The 21,446-nt window shown below is 36.6% G+C and overlaps 1 protein-coding gene across 3 annotated transcripts in view; it reads right to left on the reverse strand.

Moving 5' to 3' along the window:
- Pgm2a (phosphoglucomutase 2) overlaps positions 1 to 21,446 on the reverse strand; it is a 134,036-nt gene that overhangs the window by 19,522 nt on the left and 93,068 nt on the right. For all 3 annotated transcript variants that reach the window (XM_083122449.1, XM_083122448.1, XM_083122447.1), the window contains exons 4-7: positions 19,504 to 19,760; positions 14,200 to 14,392; positions 8,944 to 9,213; positions 4,386 to 4,573 (exon numbers count right to left, since the gene is read on the reverse strand). In XM_083122449.1, coding sequence (XP_082978575.1) covers positions 4,386 to 4,573; positions 8,944 to 9,213; positions 14,200 to 14,392; positions 19,504 to 19,760 — 908 coding nt within the window. The remainder of the gene's footprint in view (positions 1 to 4,385; positions 4,574 to 8,943; positions 9,214 to 14,199; positions 14,393 to 19,503; positions 19,761 to 21,446) is intronic.

Here is a 21,446-nt window from a genome sequence, read left to right on the forward strand (position 1 = left end):
GTACAGAATAGCATATTCATTACGAGATCAAATAAAAGAAGAAATAGATAATATGTGTAAGCAGAATATTATAGCTCCTATAGAACATTCAGAATGGGCAAGTCCTATTGTGCCAGTTAAGAAATCAAATAATTCTATACGTATCTGTGTAGATTACTCGAAAACGGTCAATTTTCAAACCGATGGTTTGGTGTATCCTCTACCAGATTTTCCTGATATTTTACAAAAAGTTAAAATAGGAAAGTACTACACCAGACTTGATTTACGTTCAGCATTTTTACAAGTTAGTTTGCATCCAGACTCACAAAACATATTATGTTTAAATTATGATTCTCACTTGTACAGAATGCAACGTTTACCATTTGATACAAATGTTTCGTCTCAGCTTTTCCAACAGGTAATTGATTCAATTTTAACAGGATTGGAAAGAGTTGCAGCATTTATTGATGAAGTTATCATTTCTGGAAATAGTCTACAAGAATGTTTCCTAAGAACAAAACATGTTCTGGAACACTTTAAAGATTATAATGTTAAAGTCAATTTAAGTAAATCTGAATTCCTAGTGCAAGAAGTGATTTACTTAGGAAGACGTTTCACGGCAAATGGAATCACACCAACTGAAAAGCATGTGCGTGCTATTTTAGAAAGTCCAGAGCCAAAGGATAAGGTTCAACTACAAAGTTTTTTAGGGATGGTTGCATTTCAAAGCCATTTTCTACACAACTTGTCGTCTACAATACCACACCTATATCGACTTCTGAGGAAAGGCGAAAAATTGTTGTGGTCTAATCAATATATATCGGAATTTAAGGCTGTTAAAGATAAGATTGTTCAGACACCTGCTATAATTCCTTTCGATCCTTCAAAAGAAATAATCCTAGAAACAGATAGTTCTTGCTACGGTGTTGGAGGACAATTAGGGCACAAGATAAATGGCGAACATCGAACAGTGGCGTGTTTTTCAGCTACACTTTCACCTGCTCAGAAGAATTACTGTCAGGGAGAAAGAAAGGCATTAGCCATTGTTTCGTCTGTGAAACATTTTTACTTATATCTGGCAGGTCAAAAATTTACAATATACACTGATTCAACGACTGCGAAATCATTGCTTGATTCGAATACACCAGTGCCAATGCAACACAATGAACGTTGGCAGAGATGGAAAATATTCATGGCATCTCTGAATTACGAAATAGTGTATTCTAAGAAGGTTCCAATAGCAGACGCTTTGTCAAGATTACCACTACCTGAAGAATTGCAGGAAGTAATTAGACATTTAAAAAGGCAATTTTACATACTTGGTTCTCCAAAAGAGTTAGTCTCAGATAATGGACAACCCTTTGCAAGTGAACAATTTAAGATGTTCTGCCAAAAGTTAGGCATTGAACTAAAGCATTCCTGCCCATATAAACCTTCGGGAAACGGGTTGGCTGAGAGAACAGTCAATACCGTGAAAAGGTATCTAACCCTCATAGGAGATTTTCCAAAAGGGGATGTAAGAAAATTAAATACTGAAGTAGAATCACTACTGTGTACAGTAATACACTGGCATAACAACACTCCATTGCCATCAACTGGAACATCTCCAAGTTCATTAATGTTTTCTTACAACACTGCAAGTAATATAATCATTAAAGATGACACTGAAAATGTTCATTATGAATGTGAGAAATTTTAAATTGGAAATAAAGTATATTATTACTGTCCTGAAAGAAAGATATATCGGAAAGGAGAGATTATTGAAAGATGCAGTTTTGCTGTGTATAAAGTAAGAGATGTAGAAAGTGGCAGATACAGAAATGTACACTATTCATTTTTAAAGATTCTTCATGAAACAGGAGGAGATTCAAATCAGTCAGAAATACCCAAGGAATATGATGATAGTGCATACCATGCATATTATATCCTCCAATTAAAAATGAAATGCATCGGCAGGAACTAAGCGACAGTGAAGAACACAATGCTCACAGTTCGTCTCCGAAGCAAGAAAGTAGATCATATTCGAAGGAAGTGAGCAGACTTGGTCCAGGAACCAGTTCGTCTTCGAAGGGAGGAAGTGATTTTGTAAGAAGGAAATCTCAAAGAGTAAAAAGGCCAAGAGTGTTTTACCCCTCATAAGTTTGTTTTCTCTGGAAGGGGAGAAGATTGATATATTATAAAATACATTATTGTTATGTGGTGAACTAGCAGTTATGGCCAATGTACATAGTCTGTGCATAGCAACGATTATGCATCTTGTTGATGTGTCTTATGGATGATTTAAGTTTTAATCATGTAATCCACCTTGTTACAAGTTTGAATATATTTATTATGAAGTTCCAATCTTGAGATGTTTATTTCGGTTTATGTCATAAATATTAGGACATAACAAAGTGTGTGTAGAAAATCTCAGACAGAGGTACGTTGGTGTTCCTTCATCCATGCCTTTTAGTATTCCAGGGTTTTGGCGTGAGAATAATGACTGTTATTTTTGTTTGTAATGTATCTGAGTTTAATATGAAAAACAATAAAAACATTGAATACCCAAATCTACCATCATCAATACGACCTGTTCCACATGGACCACATGTTCCAATTCAACATCATTAGAAGAGAATGAAACTTCATCCACCTCAAGTACTGAAGAAAAAGAAGATCTAAGTTTTTCACCAGAACATTTATCTCAGTCAGAACTGTATGATTAAGAAGAATTATTTAAAAAAAATTGTTAAGGAAGGGAAACTTTTGTACTGTTGTGATATACCTGGCTTGATTGGCTGTCTAGAACCGTTTTTGAACCAAAGGACTGGCACCTAAAGGGTGTTCTTCTTCACAATGACAATCAGCTGGCATCAGTGCCAATTCAAGTGCTCATTCAACATCACTTAAAGATACCTATGAACCTGTATCCATTGTATAAGGAAAAAATAAATACAATGAACATAAGTGGTACATGTGCTGTGATCTTAAGATGTGTGTATTTTATTGGGACAGCAAGGAGGGTACACTAAATTCCCATGCTTTTTGTGCGAATGGGAAAGTAGAGCCAAAGACAAACACTGGGCAGTTTCCAATTGGCCCAAAAGGAAAGACTGTGCCGGGTACAAAAAATGTCGCCAAGTTCCCATTAATTGACCAACAGAACATTTTGTTACCTCCTTTACACATTAAGTTAGGGATAATGAAGCAGTTTGTCAAAGCCTTGGACAAAACTAGTCCTTCTTTCCAATACCTTGTTCAGAAATGTCCATTGTTGTCCCAGGTAAAGATTAACGAGGAAATTTCCGATGGACCAGAGATTCACCAGCTCATTAAAGATTCTGCATTCAGAAATGCCATGAATGACTTGGAGCTTCAGGCATAAGACCTACAGTTTCAAGTGGGATCCGAACCACTATGTGCCTCCACCGGGTATCGAACCTGGGACCCCTTGATTACAAGGCAACAACACTACCACTGCGCCATCGAAGGCTCTCTCTATTGATAGATACATGCATTTGTATGGCCAGGGAAACACTAACATTTTCTTTTCTGCTGTTGAGAAATTAAAACATCTTCAACGTTTGTTTCTGTATTTCTGTGCTGTTCAAATATAGAGAGCTTGCTAAAATTATCCTACAGGTAGCAGCATGCCTCGAAGGATAAGATACTGAGTGCTTTCAAATTTATTGAGAATTTTCCAAAATTTGGAGGTGGTGGTTTTGGTTCCAAATACTTCACGGTTAAATCTGAGCAGCTGCTGATTCAAGGTTTCAATCACAACCAAATTAACCTCTGTGGGATGGAGCCTCAAGTGCCTGAAAAGCCTCTTTAGACAGGACCTTTTCAAGCACATGCTTTTCGCAATTGCTGCGAAGTACAAAAGCAATCATAGCTTGAGAACAAATTGTTGTGTAAGTCTTGTTTTCTTTCTTACAGACAGGGTGTTAAGCGAAGGTAAATTTTAGACATAGTGCCTCCAAATAATTAGTGTTAAAGGAAGAAGAAAATTGATTTTTTTTAATAATTGGCCCCTGTGCCCCCCCCCCCCACAATATACTGAAGTGATGAAAAAAATTTAGTATGTAGCAGTGGTACATTCCTACAACCATGAAAAGTTTTGTTAAAAACAGACTGATACTTCTTGGCTAAAAAATAATAACAATGTATAAGAGGGGCAGTGGTGGTAGCGTGCGGAACAATATTCGGAAACCAAACTTGGAGGGAAGCATAGTTTTCATGAAATGGCATGTTAATTGCTACCTTGTGGTGCTGGTCGATATATCAATCGTGTTGTAGTGCATTGTGATAACCACTCTGCCACGGAGGAAGACAAATGACAAAGACTGACCAGGACAGTTAGCTTCAGGTAAAATATCAGCAATTGAAAAACATTACAATCAGCACTATAATTTGGGCTTGCAAACCTCTTCTGTTTCTCAGCAACAGCCAGTCTGTCTGCGTCTGGGTCATTTGCCAAGATGACTGTGCTCGAATGGGCATCTGCTGTCTTTATAGACAAATCCAGGGTGCTCTTTCCCTCTTCTGGGTTGGGGAACTTCACAGTGGGGAATTCTGGATCGGGATCCTTCTGTTCCTCAACAACAATGAAGGGCTGCAAGGGAAGTAACTCAGATTACTATATGATAATCAGAATTGGAATGACATGTAAACATAAGTATAAGGAACATTACAGAAAAAAAACTAAATTATTACCACTTTGAATATATTTATTTTTGGGATGGGACAAATTAATCATGTTTTTTCCCATTGAAATTCGAGGGTCGCGGCCCCCAAACCCAACTTCCTCAGTTCGGCATTCTGAATTGTACACGGTTGCATGCTCTGATGTTTTAGCTGCAAAACGAAACTTATCCGAAGTAGACTGCTCCCATAGTGCCAGAGTTATAACAATTTTCTGAGCAATATGCAAATTACCTATTTTTCGTAAAAAACAGTTTCACATGGATTATTACTCAACTTGTATGGCACCCAGGAACATGAAACATGTTTCATTCTCTTTGGAAACGTCCATTCTTTGAGAAGAATACCAAAGTTTGCACCCTCTCCCCAAAATAGCAGAAGAGGGGGCAAACTCCAGATTTTTATGTATTTTTTCCATTGAAATTCGGGGTCATGCCCCCTCCCCCCCCCCCCCCCAAGCACCTCCTCCTTGGTCTGGTGTTCTAAATTGTACACGGTTGCATGCGCTGATGTTTTAGATGAAAAACAAAAGTTATCCGAAGTAGATTGCTCCCATAGTGCCAGAGTTATAACAATTTTCCTCCAAAGAGTGTTCGAATTTAAAATTCCCGCCAAGAAGCCTGGCCATCTAAAGGTTAAGTTTTTCAGCTTGGTCCCCTGAAAAATGTAAAATCCAGGTTCCACTGTAGTTTCCATATCAAAGTAAAACCCACTGCATTCAGGTGACTACATACATTAATTAAGGACGTTAATCAACCATTCATGTTCTTCAAGAAATATTTGCAATTTTATATCGAGTTGCAGTATCAGCACAATTTTCGTATCGATTCACGAATCAAAAAAGTAGGCACTGCTATTGTAGGTGAATTTTTAGGGCAATATAGAATTATATTTACAAGTGTTGTTATTTTCCTGTAGCTTAAGGTTATTACAAGCATAAGAAAACAGTTTTTCTTTGTGACGTTTCAGGAGAACACACGCTCCTTTCATCAGACATTTATTTTCATTTTGACTAAATATACAGTTATAACAATGGTTAGTAATTTTTTTTAAACAACAAGAATCCCTTATATAATGGATGTTGTCAATGTTACATTGTTGTAATATAGCAACTTAACAGTGAAAAAAGCAGTCTGTTTTATTTTTATTTCAGTGTTTTCTTATGCTTGTAATAACCGTAAACTACAGGAAAATAATTCAATAATGCAAGCAATGCGTACATACAAGAAAAACCAAGTGTTGCTAGTCCCTTGAAATCGGACGCAGTGCAACATTTTTTGTTTTGTACCGTGAGATAGGACCCTGTCGGACTGGTGGGAGTTGACAGTTGCACTGTAGATAGTGTGCAGTTTTAACCATGTTAGTCAGTATAATTCAAACTCAGTATCAGCACAATAGGTAGCTATGGTGCTATATTGAAAAGGAAATTTCAATTTACATATGCTGATGAATTGTGTTTATATTCAAACAATAATAAATACCTTTATTATTATTATATTGATAAAAAAAAACTAGAAACAACAAAAATTACAAGAGCATTTATAACATATCAATGCTATACATAAGAAGAAAATATCACTTTGTTATCTCCTTCCAGGATAAAGCAAGTCTTTGTATCCACAATTCTGAGCTTCAGTTTTCAAAATTCATCATCTGACCAAACCACATCCAAACGTAGAACATATAAGTGTCACTCTATGCAACCTTCCTCCAAGCACTCATTTGAGGAACTGTAACATTTACAAGCCTGCCCGTTCAGGAAGATGAAAACAGATACCTATTCACTGCTTCAAATTCAACATGGCATCTTTTATACATATCAGTGTCATTCCACAACTTTCGAATCTTTATAAGATTATATCATGATCAAAGTTCATTCAAGTCATAAAAGGCTTCTATATAACTTAAACATCCAAGTTATTATAACATTAACAAGTTTAATGCTTTAAAAGCAACAATTCTTGTAGAAATATATCACCATCCCATATTGCTATATCTGTCCTTATCCTTGTTCCATCTTCAGCTCCTTTTCAAAGTCACAGACAACTAGTATTAGAGCAACTAGTTCAAGCCAGATTTTTTAGTATGTGTTATCTTCAATTGTTTTTGTTTTATATTTTTGTCCATAAGTGCTTAACAGCTTGAATGTTTGTGTTGTAAATGTACATATTTGCTCTGTTACAGCTATTTTACTATGTATATTACAATATACTTATCTAATGATTACAGTAACCATTTTTTGAATGTTGATACAAAATACCAAGTATGACATCATATTATACATTGAACAATTTTAAAGAGTTGACCTTTGTATATAAACCTTGATGCCAATGCAAATGTACACAATTTCAATAAATTTAACTATAAATTTGAATGTATCATATCTTTCTTGTCTGAAAGAACACATATGATTGAAGATATTTGTTTTTCATATTGCCAGTCAAAAATAACTGTTATGACTAAATTATTATAAATATTGCACACATGTGTAACTTTGAACCATTTTCAAATGTTGTTATGACAATGTATTATTTTTATTGTCATACAGTGCAGTTGATACTGAATCATGTCAGAGCTGACATTGTTTCAAAGAGGACAAATTGTTGGTGCACTCCTTGCAGAGGCCTCTGTTACCAAAGTAGCCATGTTATTTGGTGTATCGAGAGGGACTCTATCCAAGATCATGATGAGATAATAGTGTGTTCAGAAAGACATCATCAGATAAACACCAGCGTGGACAAAAATGTACACTACATGACAGAGACAGATGGACACTGAGAAGGATTGTGACCATGTTTTGCATGAAGAATGGTGCAAGATCCCATTATTCACCATCCAGGACTTGTATTTGTCCATTCCTCGGAGACTGCAGGCCATTTTGGAAGTTAAAGGCAGTCCTGCACCTTATTAGCTACAGCATTCCAGCTTCTCTTCGCAGGTGTTTCCATATTCTTGTCCATCCCCTGTATGTACTTCATAGAAGTTTAAGTGAAAATGGGCCAAATTTTAAGGTAACAGTTGGGCTGAAAAGTTCGTAGGCTGCCTCATAGATGGCGTTACTAGAATTAAATCCATGTGATTTTTACTTAGTACTAACCTTCAAAAGATACGTGTATAAATTTCACAGCTGCCGGATAATTAGTTCGTGAGATATAGCATTGTGAGTGAAGCAGCTTTTGTTATTGTGAAAAAATGGATAAAAAAAGAATTTCGTGTGTTAATAAAGCATTGCTTTTTGGCGAAAAAAAATACTGTTGAAGCCAAGGCTTGGCTTGATAAGCATTATTTGGACTCTGCACCAGAAAAATCAACCGTTGAGAAGTGGTTTGCTAAATTTAAACGAGGCGAAATGAGCATCGACGATGATGCACGCAGTGGACGCCCCAAAGAGGCTGTTACCGACGAAAACATCAAAAAAGTCCACAAAATAATTTTAAATGATCGTAAAGTGAAGTTGCTCGAGATAGCTGAGATTATTACATAGCGTTGTTGGAGCGTTTAAAGGATGAAATCACGAAAAAACGGCCCCATTTGAAGAAGAAAAAAGTGCTGTTTCATCAAGACAATGCACCGTGTCACAAATCAATGAAAACGATGGCAAAATTATATGAATTAGACTACAAATTGCTTCCCCATCCACCATATTCTCCAGATCTGGCCCCCAGTGACTTTTTCCTGTTTGCAGACCTTAAAAGAATGCTCGCTGGAAAGAAATTTAGCACTGATGAAGAGGTAATCGCCGAAACTGAGGCCTATTTTGAGGCTAAAGAGAAATCGTACTATAAAAATGGCATCGAAAAATTGTATGACCGCTATAATCGTTGTATCGCCCTCAAAGGCAACTATATTGAATAATAAAATCGAATTTTGTCCAAAAAATATTTCTTACTATGTAAGCCTACGAACTTTTCAGCCCACTGTTAATAAGTAGCTCCATGCTGTGTTATCAGTTGTTTCAAAGACAACAGATCCATCCCATTTCATTATGACTAACAGAAACAATTCCACACAGGTAATACAGCAGAAGTGTAAAATCAGGCACAACCCAGACTGGCTTGGTAGCTCAGTTAGTAGAGCAATAACATGGTATGGCCAAGATAGAGGTTTGAATTCTGGTTGAGACTAAGTGGTAGTATAGCATTTGTAGTACAATTTAGGGATTTACCAGCCATAATGAGTTACAAAAAGCAACTGGCCTACAACAATACACATTCAATTAAGATTAACTCAATCATTACAGACCAAAGTATATATATATACACGTACATAGCAATAACTTACATTGAAATTGGTAACTTTGAATGCCTCCACCATGTAATTATACCCCACTCCATGAAGCGATGTATATGTAAACTTTAATGGTGTGTTCACATTCACATTAGGAAAAAGCACATTTTTCCGTAGGGGGTCGTAGTAGGTCTTCATGACCGTGGGAAGAGGATCAATGCAACATGTGCTCTTTTCCGTTATCGAGATATCCCATGAAGTTTTCAATGGAGTTAAGTTTTTCAAGATACTTTCCTGGATTCCTGAATCATGTGGTGGGATTATCTGTAATGGTAGAAAAGGAATATTTCATAATGTTAAGAAATGCACCTGCAACCTTGATCATGCATGTGGAATGATTCAAAACATCTCGACCATCAAAGATTCTGAAGCATTAGATCTGTTCAGAATTCTTTGCAGAAAACTAAAGAAAATGTATGTATGGATTGCTATTTGTTAGTTTTGTTGCACTGTATGCCTATTATCTAACACCAAAATTCAGGCATATGGGAATTCAAACAAAATGTAACTAACTTCAAATTTCTTCTAGAGCATTCAAGTGAATCTTCACATGGTTTGAATTCACAGTTGAATTTGTGATAGTTTCATGGTACTGTAAGCAAACCACATGCAGAATCACTTGAACGTTCCAGAAGAGATTCTAAACAGATGTAATTTTTCACAATTTGTAAAATCATACCAGCTTTCTAAAAGGAGAGGAACTTTTGAAAATGACTTTAGCTTAGTGCCATCTTAAAATTATTTTTATAACTAATTCAAGAGTCATGGAACATTTGAAATTTTATATCAGATCAATCTACCTGATGGCATAGTGGTACGTCGCCACCTTATAATCAAAGGAGTCCTGGGTTCAATACCTGGTATAGGCACACAGTGGTTCGAATACCAACTTTAAAATGTAGGTTCAGTCTCAATAAAGTAGACTTAAAGGAAAAGCTCAAACTCAGCAGGATGGCTACTCTAGGACCATGATAAAATTCAAGTATAATTCCCGGTTTTCAAGGCGAACTTTCCAAAAATTCAAGCAGATGTTTTCTCTATTTCTATGGGGATGTGTGATATGATGAAATTGATGAATGGACACTCACAAACATCCATGCCCAAGCTGGGATTTGAACCCAGGACCAACATCGTTATTATTTTTATTATTAGTAGTAGTACAACACGTTCAATTTCACATTAATAATGGAAAACGAGCACACAAACTACTTTTGAGATTGAAAATGCTTGATAAATGCATTCCAAATATAATTATTTTTTACATTAACATGTATAGCTTTCATGCACGATATACATTTCAAATATATGCAACATGGAGCGACGTGGACACTAAATTTTATTCAAAGTTTCTTTAATACATATTATTTAAATACATTAAACAAGCAATTCATCCATCTCTCAATAAACCAACAGCAAAAATTACATAAACTGTCTCTCAAATGTGCACGTTCCCTTTCCTCAAAACAATTGTTAATGCATTTCAAACAAAATCAATTAAGACAAGTGTTATTTCTCTGTCTGAAAATTTACAATACAATGCATTACGGATAACAATGAAAGAATGCGAGCGAAGCGAGTAAGAACATTTTTGGATCTAATTTTTTGCAATCAATATTGATTTAATAGGGTGCAAATGCATTATCTCTTTTACAACTTTTCGGCCTCCCCGATGGTGTAGTGGTAATGTGCATAAAGTGGACTTAAAACCACAAATCAATCAATCAATTTTACAAATTTAGATCGTTCGGCACCCAGGGCAGACTCCCGCCGCACTCTAGATATGGTTATAATCTTGGTAAGAGTAAAAAATGAACGAATTGCGAGCGAAACGAGCAAGAAAATTTTATGTTTTTTTTTTCTTCATAAAATGTGAAGTTGTGGGTGGTAATTGCACCCTGCAGGTACACTTGACCGTCAATTCTTGGCCCCCTTGCCCCCTAGAACTCATTTCCATACAAGGTTGGGGGGAGGGGGGCAATGCTCCCTACCCCTCTGTGGTTGCGCCACTGTTTACAATTTCACATAATCAGACTCGAAAACTCAACTTTCAAAAACTTGCCTCAGGGCATTTATAAATACATGTATAATTTGAATAGGATTTGGATTAATAAAAGTTGTAATTTTTCACGTCTAAGGAGAAAAATTCAAATTGAATTCACGCATAATTCTCTGAGCCAATAATTCACGCATAATTCCCAGGATTCAAGGAATTCCTGGTGAGTAGCCACCCTGCTCAGTTTAAAGTAGTTCAGAATATTTATACAGTTTAATATGTAACAATTGTGCCGCACCGTGACTGAGCAGTCTAAGGGATCATGCTTTGAGCTTCAGCTACAGGATGTGCACAGATTCGTCTCCTGGTAAAAGCGTAACAACTTTTCTTCTGAGATTTCAGCCTTTGCATGGGACAGGTGGCCTCTCACCATGATGAGTGAATTGAGGAGCTACGAATGAGTAGCATAACCAGTCATGGAAACCTACGACGGACGACTGGCGGTTTATCATGCTGACCACACGTCACCCCGTAACTGGCTGGATGATCTCGCACATCAACAGGTGGGGGTGAGGTAGGTCCTGGGCTTCGCAGGCTTTTGCGCCACAGGTTATTATTTATACGTAACAATTGCATTTGAATAATAACACTAAAATTATATTTTTTGGAATAGGTGTGCTACAGCCTCAAGGACCACTTTTACAACAAACCACTTTTACAACAAACCCTTTACAGTCTTAATACAAAACAGAAAAGGCAAAGGCAGCCAGAGCATACTGCTGATCACATCACCTCCATAAATGGCATGGATTGTTAATATGTGGGGGCCTACCTTCACATCCCCCTCCCCTGTCCTCCAATATGCATGTTGCAGTGGGCAACATTTTAAGAAAAGTATCAGCTGGTATTAGCGATTAAATCTGAACCAAAACTTTCTGATATCTGTATAGGCTCTGATATTAAAATTTCAAACTGGTCCATGCCTAACATAAAGGTATAATAGTTCTGTCTAAATAAAGATTTCTGTAAGGGAAAAATTGTTGAAAACACTTGGTTTGATACATTAATTATCAAGGAGGTAAATGAGACATTCATACAACATTCACCTCTTAATTTCTAATCAGTAGAATATTAGTTATTGGTATCCGTAAATTTCATATGAAATTGACAACTTTTATCAGAAAATGATTAAGAAAAAAAAGTTTCAAATCTATAAAATATACTTGTAAAAACTTTTAAGTATCAAACAGTCCCATTTATTGGTCATCGATATAGTTTGTAACTGTTGGGGAAGGAGCAAAGAAACACTGCACATGAAATTACTAATTTACTTGTCACTCATCTGTTCTCTTCATTTTCTTTCATGAAACCAAATACTGCAAGACATTTGACTGTACTTCCTCTGCCTAACAATGGAATCATAACAATGCTTACATCTTTCAGCAGAAAAGCATAATGTTCTAGAATTGGCTTGGATCTCCAGTGATTGGTATCCATAATAAAGTAACACCAAACAGTCCAACACACAATACAATTTGTCAAAAACAATAAAAACACATAGGAACTCCTAAAGTGTTGTTTTATCATGCTAGTTGTGTGTTTCTTATTGCTTTTAACAAATATGTTGCCAGCACGTGACGTAAGAAGTTTTTTTTACTGTCACGTAATACTATTGTTCTTCAAGTGCACTATTTTATTTTATAACCCACAAGAATATATCTTGTAAGCAGACACATGATTAATGGTGAAGATAATGCTTGAATTTCAAAACATCCTAATTCCAAAACTTCAATCTTGATTTGCCTAATGGATATCATTTCTAAATATTACATTTCATTTTTAATACCAGGTAATAAAAAAAGAAAGTACCCCTGCATATAGCACCGTGTAATGAAGGCACATGTAGGGGATGTGGGGGTAGGACCACACCCATTCTCGATTTCGACAATTTTGGAGGTGATGTGATCAGAACCACATTCTGACTGCCATTACCCCCACGTGCCCATTAACTTGAGGCTGGGTGAGGCTTGCTTTATGGAGGGACAAGGCTGAAAAAATTCCAACCTTAGTCACGCACCTTGGGAATCAAACCTGGGTCTCCCACGTCGCAGTCATTCACCCTACACCGACTAGACAACCATGGCCTTATAATACCAGGTACAGTCTGAAAATAAAGTGTCCCTAGACTGCCAACAGCAAGGAGTTTCATTCAACCAATACAAAAGAGTATGTACAAAGAGAGGTATTCATTGATTGATTTGCTTCATTTTACTTTGCTCTTTGTGCAACTTTTGGCTAATTTGTGAAGATTGGGATGAGTGATGAAATTGATGAATTGAACCAGGGACCCCTGGTGTCGTAGCACGATGTACTAACCACTCCACCACGGGGGCCGGCACAAAGAGAAGTATGCTTACACTATTTTTCAATGCAGTCATCACAGACATGGCAGGATGTGTTATACTGCTTCAGACAGTTGAACAACTTGGTGATAATAAATCCAAGTGTCCTGCGTACTTGACGAGCAACCCACCATGGTAATTTTAACTTTATGGTACTGTACTTACATGGCAAATTCTACTACAGCAGCCAGGTTTGTCACACTTTCATGCCTGGCTCTTGCACCATTTGCTTTGACATTACGTCAGGACCGTACATCCGTACATTTACACCCGCCGGTTATGAATTTCAGCTTGGACATTCCACGTGTCAATACATATCAAACCATATTGATCCACAGTCTACATTTGAAAACTAACTTCCTTTGAAATTTTGTTCAGGCATACACTGTTCAGTCCTCCTATTATTCACAACACTACTAAGCTGGAGTCATCTGCATAATAAAGAACACAGATCAATAATAGATGGGGGAAAGAGGAGGATACCTGTATAGCCACATTCCACTATGTTCTCTACAATGGACAAATAGGGGAACTTATTATCAGATGGTCTCTTGTACTTAGTACTCTTGTTTTTGTTCACTTTCTTTCCTATTTTGGTAATTTTCATATTACTTTTGTGACTCTGGTTAGCCACGACACTGAAGAACGATCCATCATACCTTAAACAGGGTTCAAACCCAGGACTTTTGACTTTGTAACATGTTACACTGAACACTTCCCCATGAAAGGTTGGCATCTTCCCCATTTCTTAATAATGCAAGAAGGAAGATTGGGTAACCAATTTACAAACTTATTAGCACAAAACTAGAGAATAAGTATGCTACTTCTCAAGAAATAAAGTAAACCTTTGCATACCTGTGCACCATTTGCCCAGTAGACTTTGTACCCGTTATCATCCTTAGGATTGTGAGATGCAGTCACCATAATTCCAGCTGCACATTTGAACTGCAAAATGGTAAAAGGAACAAATGGTGTCGGGCAAACAGTTGAAAACAAATACACAGGGATATTTTCATTCAGAAATATTGCAGCTGTGAGTTTAGCCCACCTAAAAATAGGAAACAAGTAAAAAAAAAGAAGCAATATTCAATCCATATGATAAGCTGTCAATGATAAAAAAAAGACAGATTCAACAAGATGCCTAATAATTATGAATTAACACAAAATATTACAGGATAATTCGTGTTCTTTCCTAATTTATGTTGCTTTTCTGCCTCTTTGATAATTGTGATCAGATGAAATTTACAAAGGGAAAATGGCGAAGAAACATACATGTCCAGGTGAGGTCTCAAACCCGTAACCTTCAGTAGCGGGCTTTTTGAATCAATCACTCAACATGGATAGTTAACGAAGTGTAGATAATATGATTAAATAATTCTCTCATTTGAAATTATGAATACTTTAAAGCATTGGTTCTTCAACTGTGGTCTGCAAAACCCTCCCAGTGTTCCACAAAGGTTCGGAAAAATACTACGACAGAGGAAAAACCTAAAAAAATTATGAAAAACTTTGAAACTTTGTGTTAAATGAGATCTAATGATGCAACGGACTCAAAAACAGTTCTTAATTCGTGGTAACCGAAATTTGCATTAACCGATAAAACTTTCTATAAGATATAATACATCCCGGGACCAACATTTTGTTCATGTTAACCGAGTGTTCGTCTTAAGCAAGTTTGTGTTAACGAGGGTTTACTGTATGTATATTATGAAGTAAAAGAAACTAAAGAAGGACTAAAATTAAATGGTGTGACTCAGTTGTTAGCATATGCAGATGATGTAGACTTACTGGGGGATGATGTGAATACCATTAAGAATAATGCTAAAATATTTTTCAAAACTGCTAAAGAGATAGGTTTGGAAGTTAACAAAGAGAAAACTAAATATATGCTTACAGGCCGAAACCAAGTGTTATGTAATAATCAAAATCTAATTATTGATAACAACTCGTTTGAACCAGTTTCCAAATTCAAATACTTAGGAGTAATATTAACAAATGAAAATTATATTAAAGAGGAAATAAAAAGTAGGCTTAATTCAGGAAATGCATGTTACTTCTCGCTTTATAAACTTTTGTCTTCTCGTTTAATATCTAAGAAACTAAAAGTTAAAATATACAAAACAGTAATTTTGCCTGCAGTATTATATGGATGTGAAACTTGGTCTCTTACATTGAAAGAGGAACATAAATTGAGAGTATTTGAAAATAAGATCCTTAGGAAAATATTTGGACCTAAAAGGGATGAGGAGACACGTGAGTGGAGAAGGTTACGTAATTTAGAACTACATAATTTGTATTCATGTCCAGATATTATTAGAATAATTAAATCAAGAAGACTTAGGTGGGCAGGCCATGTGGTACGAATGGGAGAGGAAAGAGGAGTTCACAGGATTCTTGTTGGGAAACCTGATGGTAAGAGACCTGTAGGAAGGCCAAGACGAAGATGGAGGGACAACGTTGAGATGGACCTAAGGGAAATCGGTAGGGATGGAAAAGAGTATATAGAACTTGCTCAAGATAGGGAAAGATGGAAGGCCTGTGTTGCTGCAGCCATGAACCTTCGGGTTTAAGAAGGCTAGAGAGTTAGAGTTAGTTAGTTAGTTATATTATGAAGTGAACATTCTTAAAATGAAGAAGTGTTCTCTTACAAAATTTACCACTACACTAAAATTCTTGAAAATCCTACTATGTAATTTTAATATTATGCACTGCAAATTTCTGTAATGTGCTACAGCATATTGTGAAATGACACAATTCAGCTTTAAAAATGGAACCTTCAAAGAAGAGTTGAAACCATACCTTTCAAAAAAAAAAATCAAACACATAAGTCTACAAAAACTATTGAAGAGTCAGTCATCACGCAACTGAAATAGATTCCAAGTATCTAGCCATTATATCACAAGGTTGGTACTTAAAGAATCTTCATCTACTAAAAACTTGTTCTTACCACCAAAGCTCCTGGGTTTGAGTCCGAGCCTAGGCATGGGTGTGTTTGCAGCTGTTCCTTCATCAATTTCATCTATCATCACACTCGGTCAAAAGTGGCAGGAAAGCAGAAATACAAATATAATAAACACTTTTTTATTCAGAACCTTACCTGAAACAACTTTTAGTAAATTTTAAAAGCATACAAAAGCATTTCCTATCGCTATAAGCAATAATAAATAGTGTGCACAAGTGATTTCACAAGATATAATATTGTACATAATTATAATATGTACTAGTTTATTGTGCAAGTTTTACTATATTCCTTTTTAATATTTACGTTCCATGTTGAACACATGACAGTTCTACAGGAGAATTTCAGTAGTGAAACCTATAATTTACAATGATGTGAATATTATATATTATTGTGTCATATTCACTGCTCATGTTCACTTTCTTAATGTGATACAGTGGTCCAGTCAGCAAAGTATATGACCTATGGGGGACCTAGGTTCAATTTCCGAAGAGACTGATCTCATGTTAGAAATTTTTTGACAGTATTCTGCACAGAGCTTCTATTCATTGGTTACCTGAAGCCAACCGTTAGGGTAAAGGCAGCCACAGCATGGTGCTAATCACATCATCCATGTGCCTTCATGGCATGGTGCAATGTGCAGGGACTACCTTTACCTATTTACAGTATATTCTTAATAAAATAAATTCTGGATATAAAATTTCATGTATCGAAAATTATCATGATTCCATCAACTTCAAATAGTTATTAGTGTTTTCAAAATGTGCCACCAAATATCAATGTGAAATTGCAAAATCACCTATTCCAAGTCTTAGAAACCGTCGCACCAGGTAATACCAATGACATGTAAAGGCATTTTGTACAATTAAAATTCGTCAGAAGATCCAAGATCCATGAAGGCATGTTCCCTCAATGTATTGGGTTGATGCATAAGTTAGTAGTGTTTTTCTTCACCGTGTCAAAAGTATTTTTATTTGATACTAATTTGAGATGAACAAAAGGCATAAATTAATAAGTAATATATTTTCCTTCATTGTCTATAACTGTCGTCCAATTCTAGGGCAGTTTTTAAATTCAACGCCTGAAGAAATCAGCTGATTCAGGGCTAAAAGCGTCGTCAAGCCAAGTTTGAAGAGCATTGGATGGATGGATTGAGAGCTGAAGAGGTAGCAATCTGAGGGCACAAGATCGATGGGAGTAAGAAGGATGTGGAATAACTACCCAACCAAGCTCCTGGATATAAGCTTTTGTCATGTTAGCGGAGTGTGGGTGTGCATTATCGTGTCACAGCACTTGATGCTCTCTTCCTGGCCTACAAGAGTTAATCATTATCTTCCCATCACCCCAACGAAATATTACCTAATAATATATACAATTACCTACTCGCTGATTTAAAGCGTGTGGTATACTGAACCTTACCCATGGGATGCAAATGTCGCACAATGGTTTAATGGTCACAGTTCAACACATTTGCTAATTCTCAAGTCGAATTATGTGGAACCTTGCAGATTAAAGCGATTACAATTTTCCTCATTAAAGGTCTTCCTGAACATGGAGAAACGTTTAAGTCAAAAATACCCTCTTTGTAATGACAAAACCATTTTCTTTCCCTGCTTTCCTCATTGACATTTTGAGCCACCTCCGCTGCCTTGCTCTTATGTTAAACTCAGACAGAATAATACTTTTCTGTCAAAAAAGTACCGGGAAATTGTAATTTAAAAGGCACACGCTAATGATTTTTTAAAAATATTTTTTTCCGTAAGTTGGTAGCACTGTACTTAATTACTATGCCAAACATGAGCGCGATCTGTCAACCAGTTTGTTTACAACAGCTGGTTTAATCAGGCCACTTCAGTAGTGCATCACGACTTTTACAATGAACGAAATTATTGAAGAAAGAGTTTGCCTTACATTTTGTGTTGCGAACGGAATTTTGTGTGCTGACTCGCTAAAAATATTAGAAAAGACTTATGGTGAATCAGTTTTATCAAAAACATGGGCTTACGAGTGGTACAAAGCGTTCAAGGAGGGCCGAGAGATCGTAGAAGACATGCCTAGTTCTGGACAACCTTCGACCTCTTCAACCGATGAAAACATCGAAAAAGTGAAGGTAATTGTGCTTGATAATCGCCATTCCAGCTTAAGAGATATAGCTAGAGTCTGTTCGTTCGATGGATATTTTGGGCATGAGACGCGTCGCCGCACCGCTTGTTCCAAAAGAGATGAATTTTCTTCAAAAACAGTACCGTGAGCAGGTCTCTTTAGACATGTTAGATCGTGCCAATTCTGATCCCACATTCATGGAACGCATCATAACTGGTGACGAGACATGGGTCTACGAGTTTGACATGCAAACAGTCATCAGAATGGAGGACAAAAGATGAGCCGAAACCGAAAAAGTCAGTGATGCTCATTGTTTTCTTCGATATTCGTGGTTTGGTGCATCATGAATTCGTTCCAGAGGGACAGATGGTCAATAAAGAATACTATTTGGCCGTATTGAAGCGTTTGCATGAGGAAATCCGTCAGAAACGGTCAGATTTGTGGAAGAACAATTTGTGGATTTTACACGACGATAATGCGCCATCGCATAGAGCGACAGTTGTGACCGAATTTAAGGCCAAAAACACAATAAATACCATTGATCAACCACCATATTCACCAGATCTGGCCTCGTATGACTTCTTTATGTTCCCGAAACTACAATTGCCACTCCGGGGTACCCGTTTTGACTCAATTGAAGCCATAAAGCAAAATTCGTGGAAAGAGCTGAAGGCCATACCGGAAAGAGCCTATAAAACGTGTTTCGAAGACTGGAAAAAATGATGGCATATGTGTGTTGCATCAAATGGGGCCTACTTTGAAGGCGACAAAATAAATATTGATGAATAAATTAAAATTGTGCATTTTATTTAACAATTCCTGGTACTTTTTTGACAGAATGTATATCGGAAATGTTTTCTTTTCCGCACTGGACACTTATTGTTCTTTAGCCCATAAATAACAGTCTTTCTTCAAATCTGTAAAATTCAATGCGTATTCACAAGCACAACAATGCTACACCAATTGATGAGCATTAAACAATAAACAAACTCCTAATACTGCAGTGTTGCCATACTAAACACAAATGCTACGAACTTATGCATCAACCCAATACATACACAAGTACACAAACCTATCATACACACATGAATACAAACCTTTGGCTATTATAACGCCCATCATACCCAATAACTACTCCTTGCTTCTTTACATTTGGGTTAACATACAGGAGGTAAGATGCAAATCCCTGGCTCGTCTGAATAATAACTAAATCATTCATCTGGGAGTATCCCGAACCCATACGTCCTCTGAGGCCAGCCGTGCCGAACTCCAGCCGGGACAGCAGTAATTTGGACAAGTGCTCCACTTTCTTTGTGCATATGAGTGATATGATTTCATTCCGAGAAGACTCATTCTGAAATTAGGGATTTTGCTCTCAGAAGGATAAATAATTTAATACAACACGAACATTAATATCATCACCTTGATTATATACTCTTCAGGAAGGTTGTGGTTAGAAGGCTTTAAATTATGGCTGAACCGATACCCTGTACCAATGCTCATACTCTTTAAGGATTGACACTGATACTTGTAAATAAACACAATTAAAAATTGTTCAAAATACTCATTAATATTTATATGTAAGTATTTCACTGCATCAGAGTTAAATGATAAGGACACTACTAAAGGTTTAACATGATTAGTATTTTGCACATTTTTCTACACAAAATGTTTGCTATTTTTGCGTATAAAAATATTGAATTTTGAATCAAGAAAAAAATAAGTGTTTTTACAGTTTGCACATTACATTTCCTTTTGTCAATGCCTATATGTATTTGGTTTCCTTTCTTAGAGCCAAATAAACATGATTAAATGATTACGAGATTAATGTACTTTCACCAAAAGTGATTCTGATATATACAAAATCCTTATGTACATTATTCTACAAATTATTTGTATAAAGTGATTTAAATCAGTGATTTTTTTTTAAAAAAATCACCTGATTAAAATCAATCCACCTTGTTACATAAGGTACTTTCGACAGAGGTTGTTCACTTTACATCTGACCATTTTCGATTCGGTGCTGCCACCTGGCATATCATGCTGGAACTATGGGTCTGCTGGCGAAAGCAGTGTTGTGTCTGACCTTGTAGGTGTGCGAGTGTTGGTAGTGAATGTTATCAAATGGCGCCGAAAATCAACCGGTATTGGGAGGGTTACGTAATGGCCCTTTTCCATGCTAAGTTTTCATACATGATGATTTTCATATGTATGATTCGGATATGAAGGTAAGTTGATGAAACGAAAGGTGGACAAAAACGTGAAGATGAATGCCAGATACTTCCAAGACTCCATTCTGACACCTATCTGTCGGAGAGACATCCCACAATTGTATGGAATGGACGCGAACCAGGTGATGATCCATATGGACAAGGCTTCGAGTCATAACTCCAGAACATCACTACGTTTTTATCAGGAAATGGCAGAGGAATTAGGAATTTGTGTCCTTCCGTTTGAAGACATTCCTGTGAAAAGCCCAGATGCCAGTCGATTGGATTTTTGCGCATTTGGACTGTTGAAACGTCGTCTTCAACATCGCCGCCTGCGCACCCTGGATGGTCTATGGAAAGCTTGGAGGGAGGAGTGGGACAGAATTCCCATGCCTGTCCTGCACTGGAGCTTGCTTCAATGGAAACTGCGATGCCGGGCAATAGCCCACAATGCCAGGGGTCCAATAGAACATGATCGGTGGTGGCAGCACGGTATCTCTTAGGGTGAGTACCCGTCAAAAATGGTCGGATATAAAGCGAATAACCTTCTGTACATACTCTCTTTGATAATAAATAGGATATTTCGGAAATCTAAACAGCTTCAAATTTACATTCACAATCATTTACACCATTCTGCAATGCTTTAGTCTTCCTCCTATGAACAAAGAATGCTTTGTGTCGATGGAAAGCACACATGCCTATGAAACTTGCAAAAATCAGTAAACATTCGGAATCCTTATTACCTGTAAATATTTGAATTTAGAAACTGATTCACACTAGTAACTATTTATAATTAAGTTTGGGTACTAATCAATAAACTAAAAATAAAT

The sequence above is a fragment of the Lepisma saccharinum genome, chromosome 5 (assembly GCF_977018435.1).
Source record: "Lepisma saccharinum chromosome 5, izLepSacc3.1, whole genome shotgun sequence".
Taxonomy (NCBI): Eukaryota; Metazoa; Arthropoda; class Insecta; order Zygentoma; family Lepismatidae; genus Lepisma; species Lepisma saccharinum.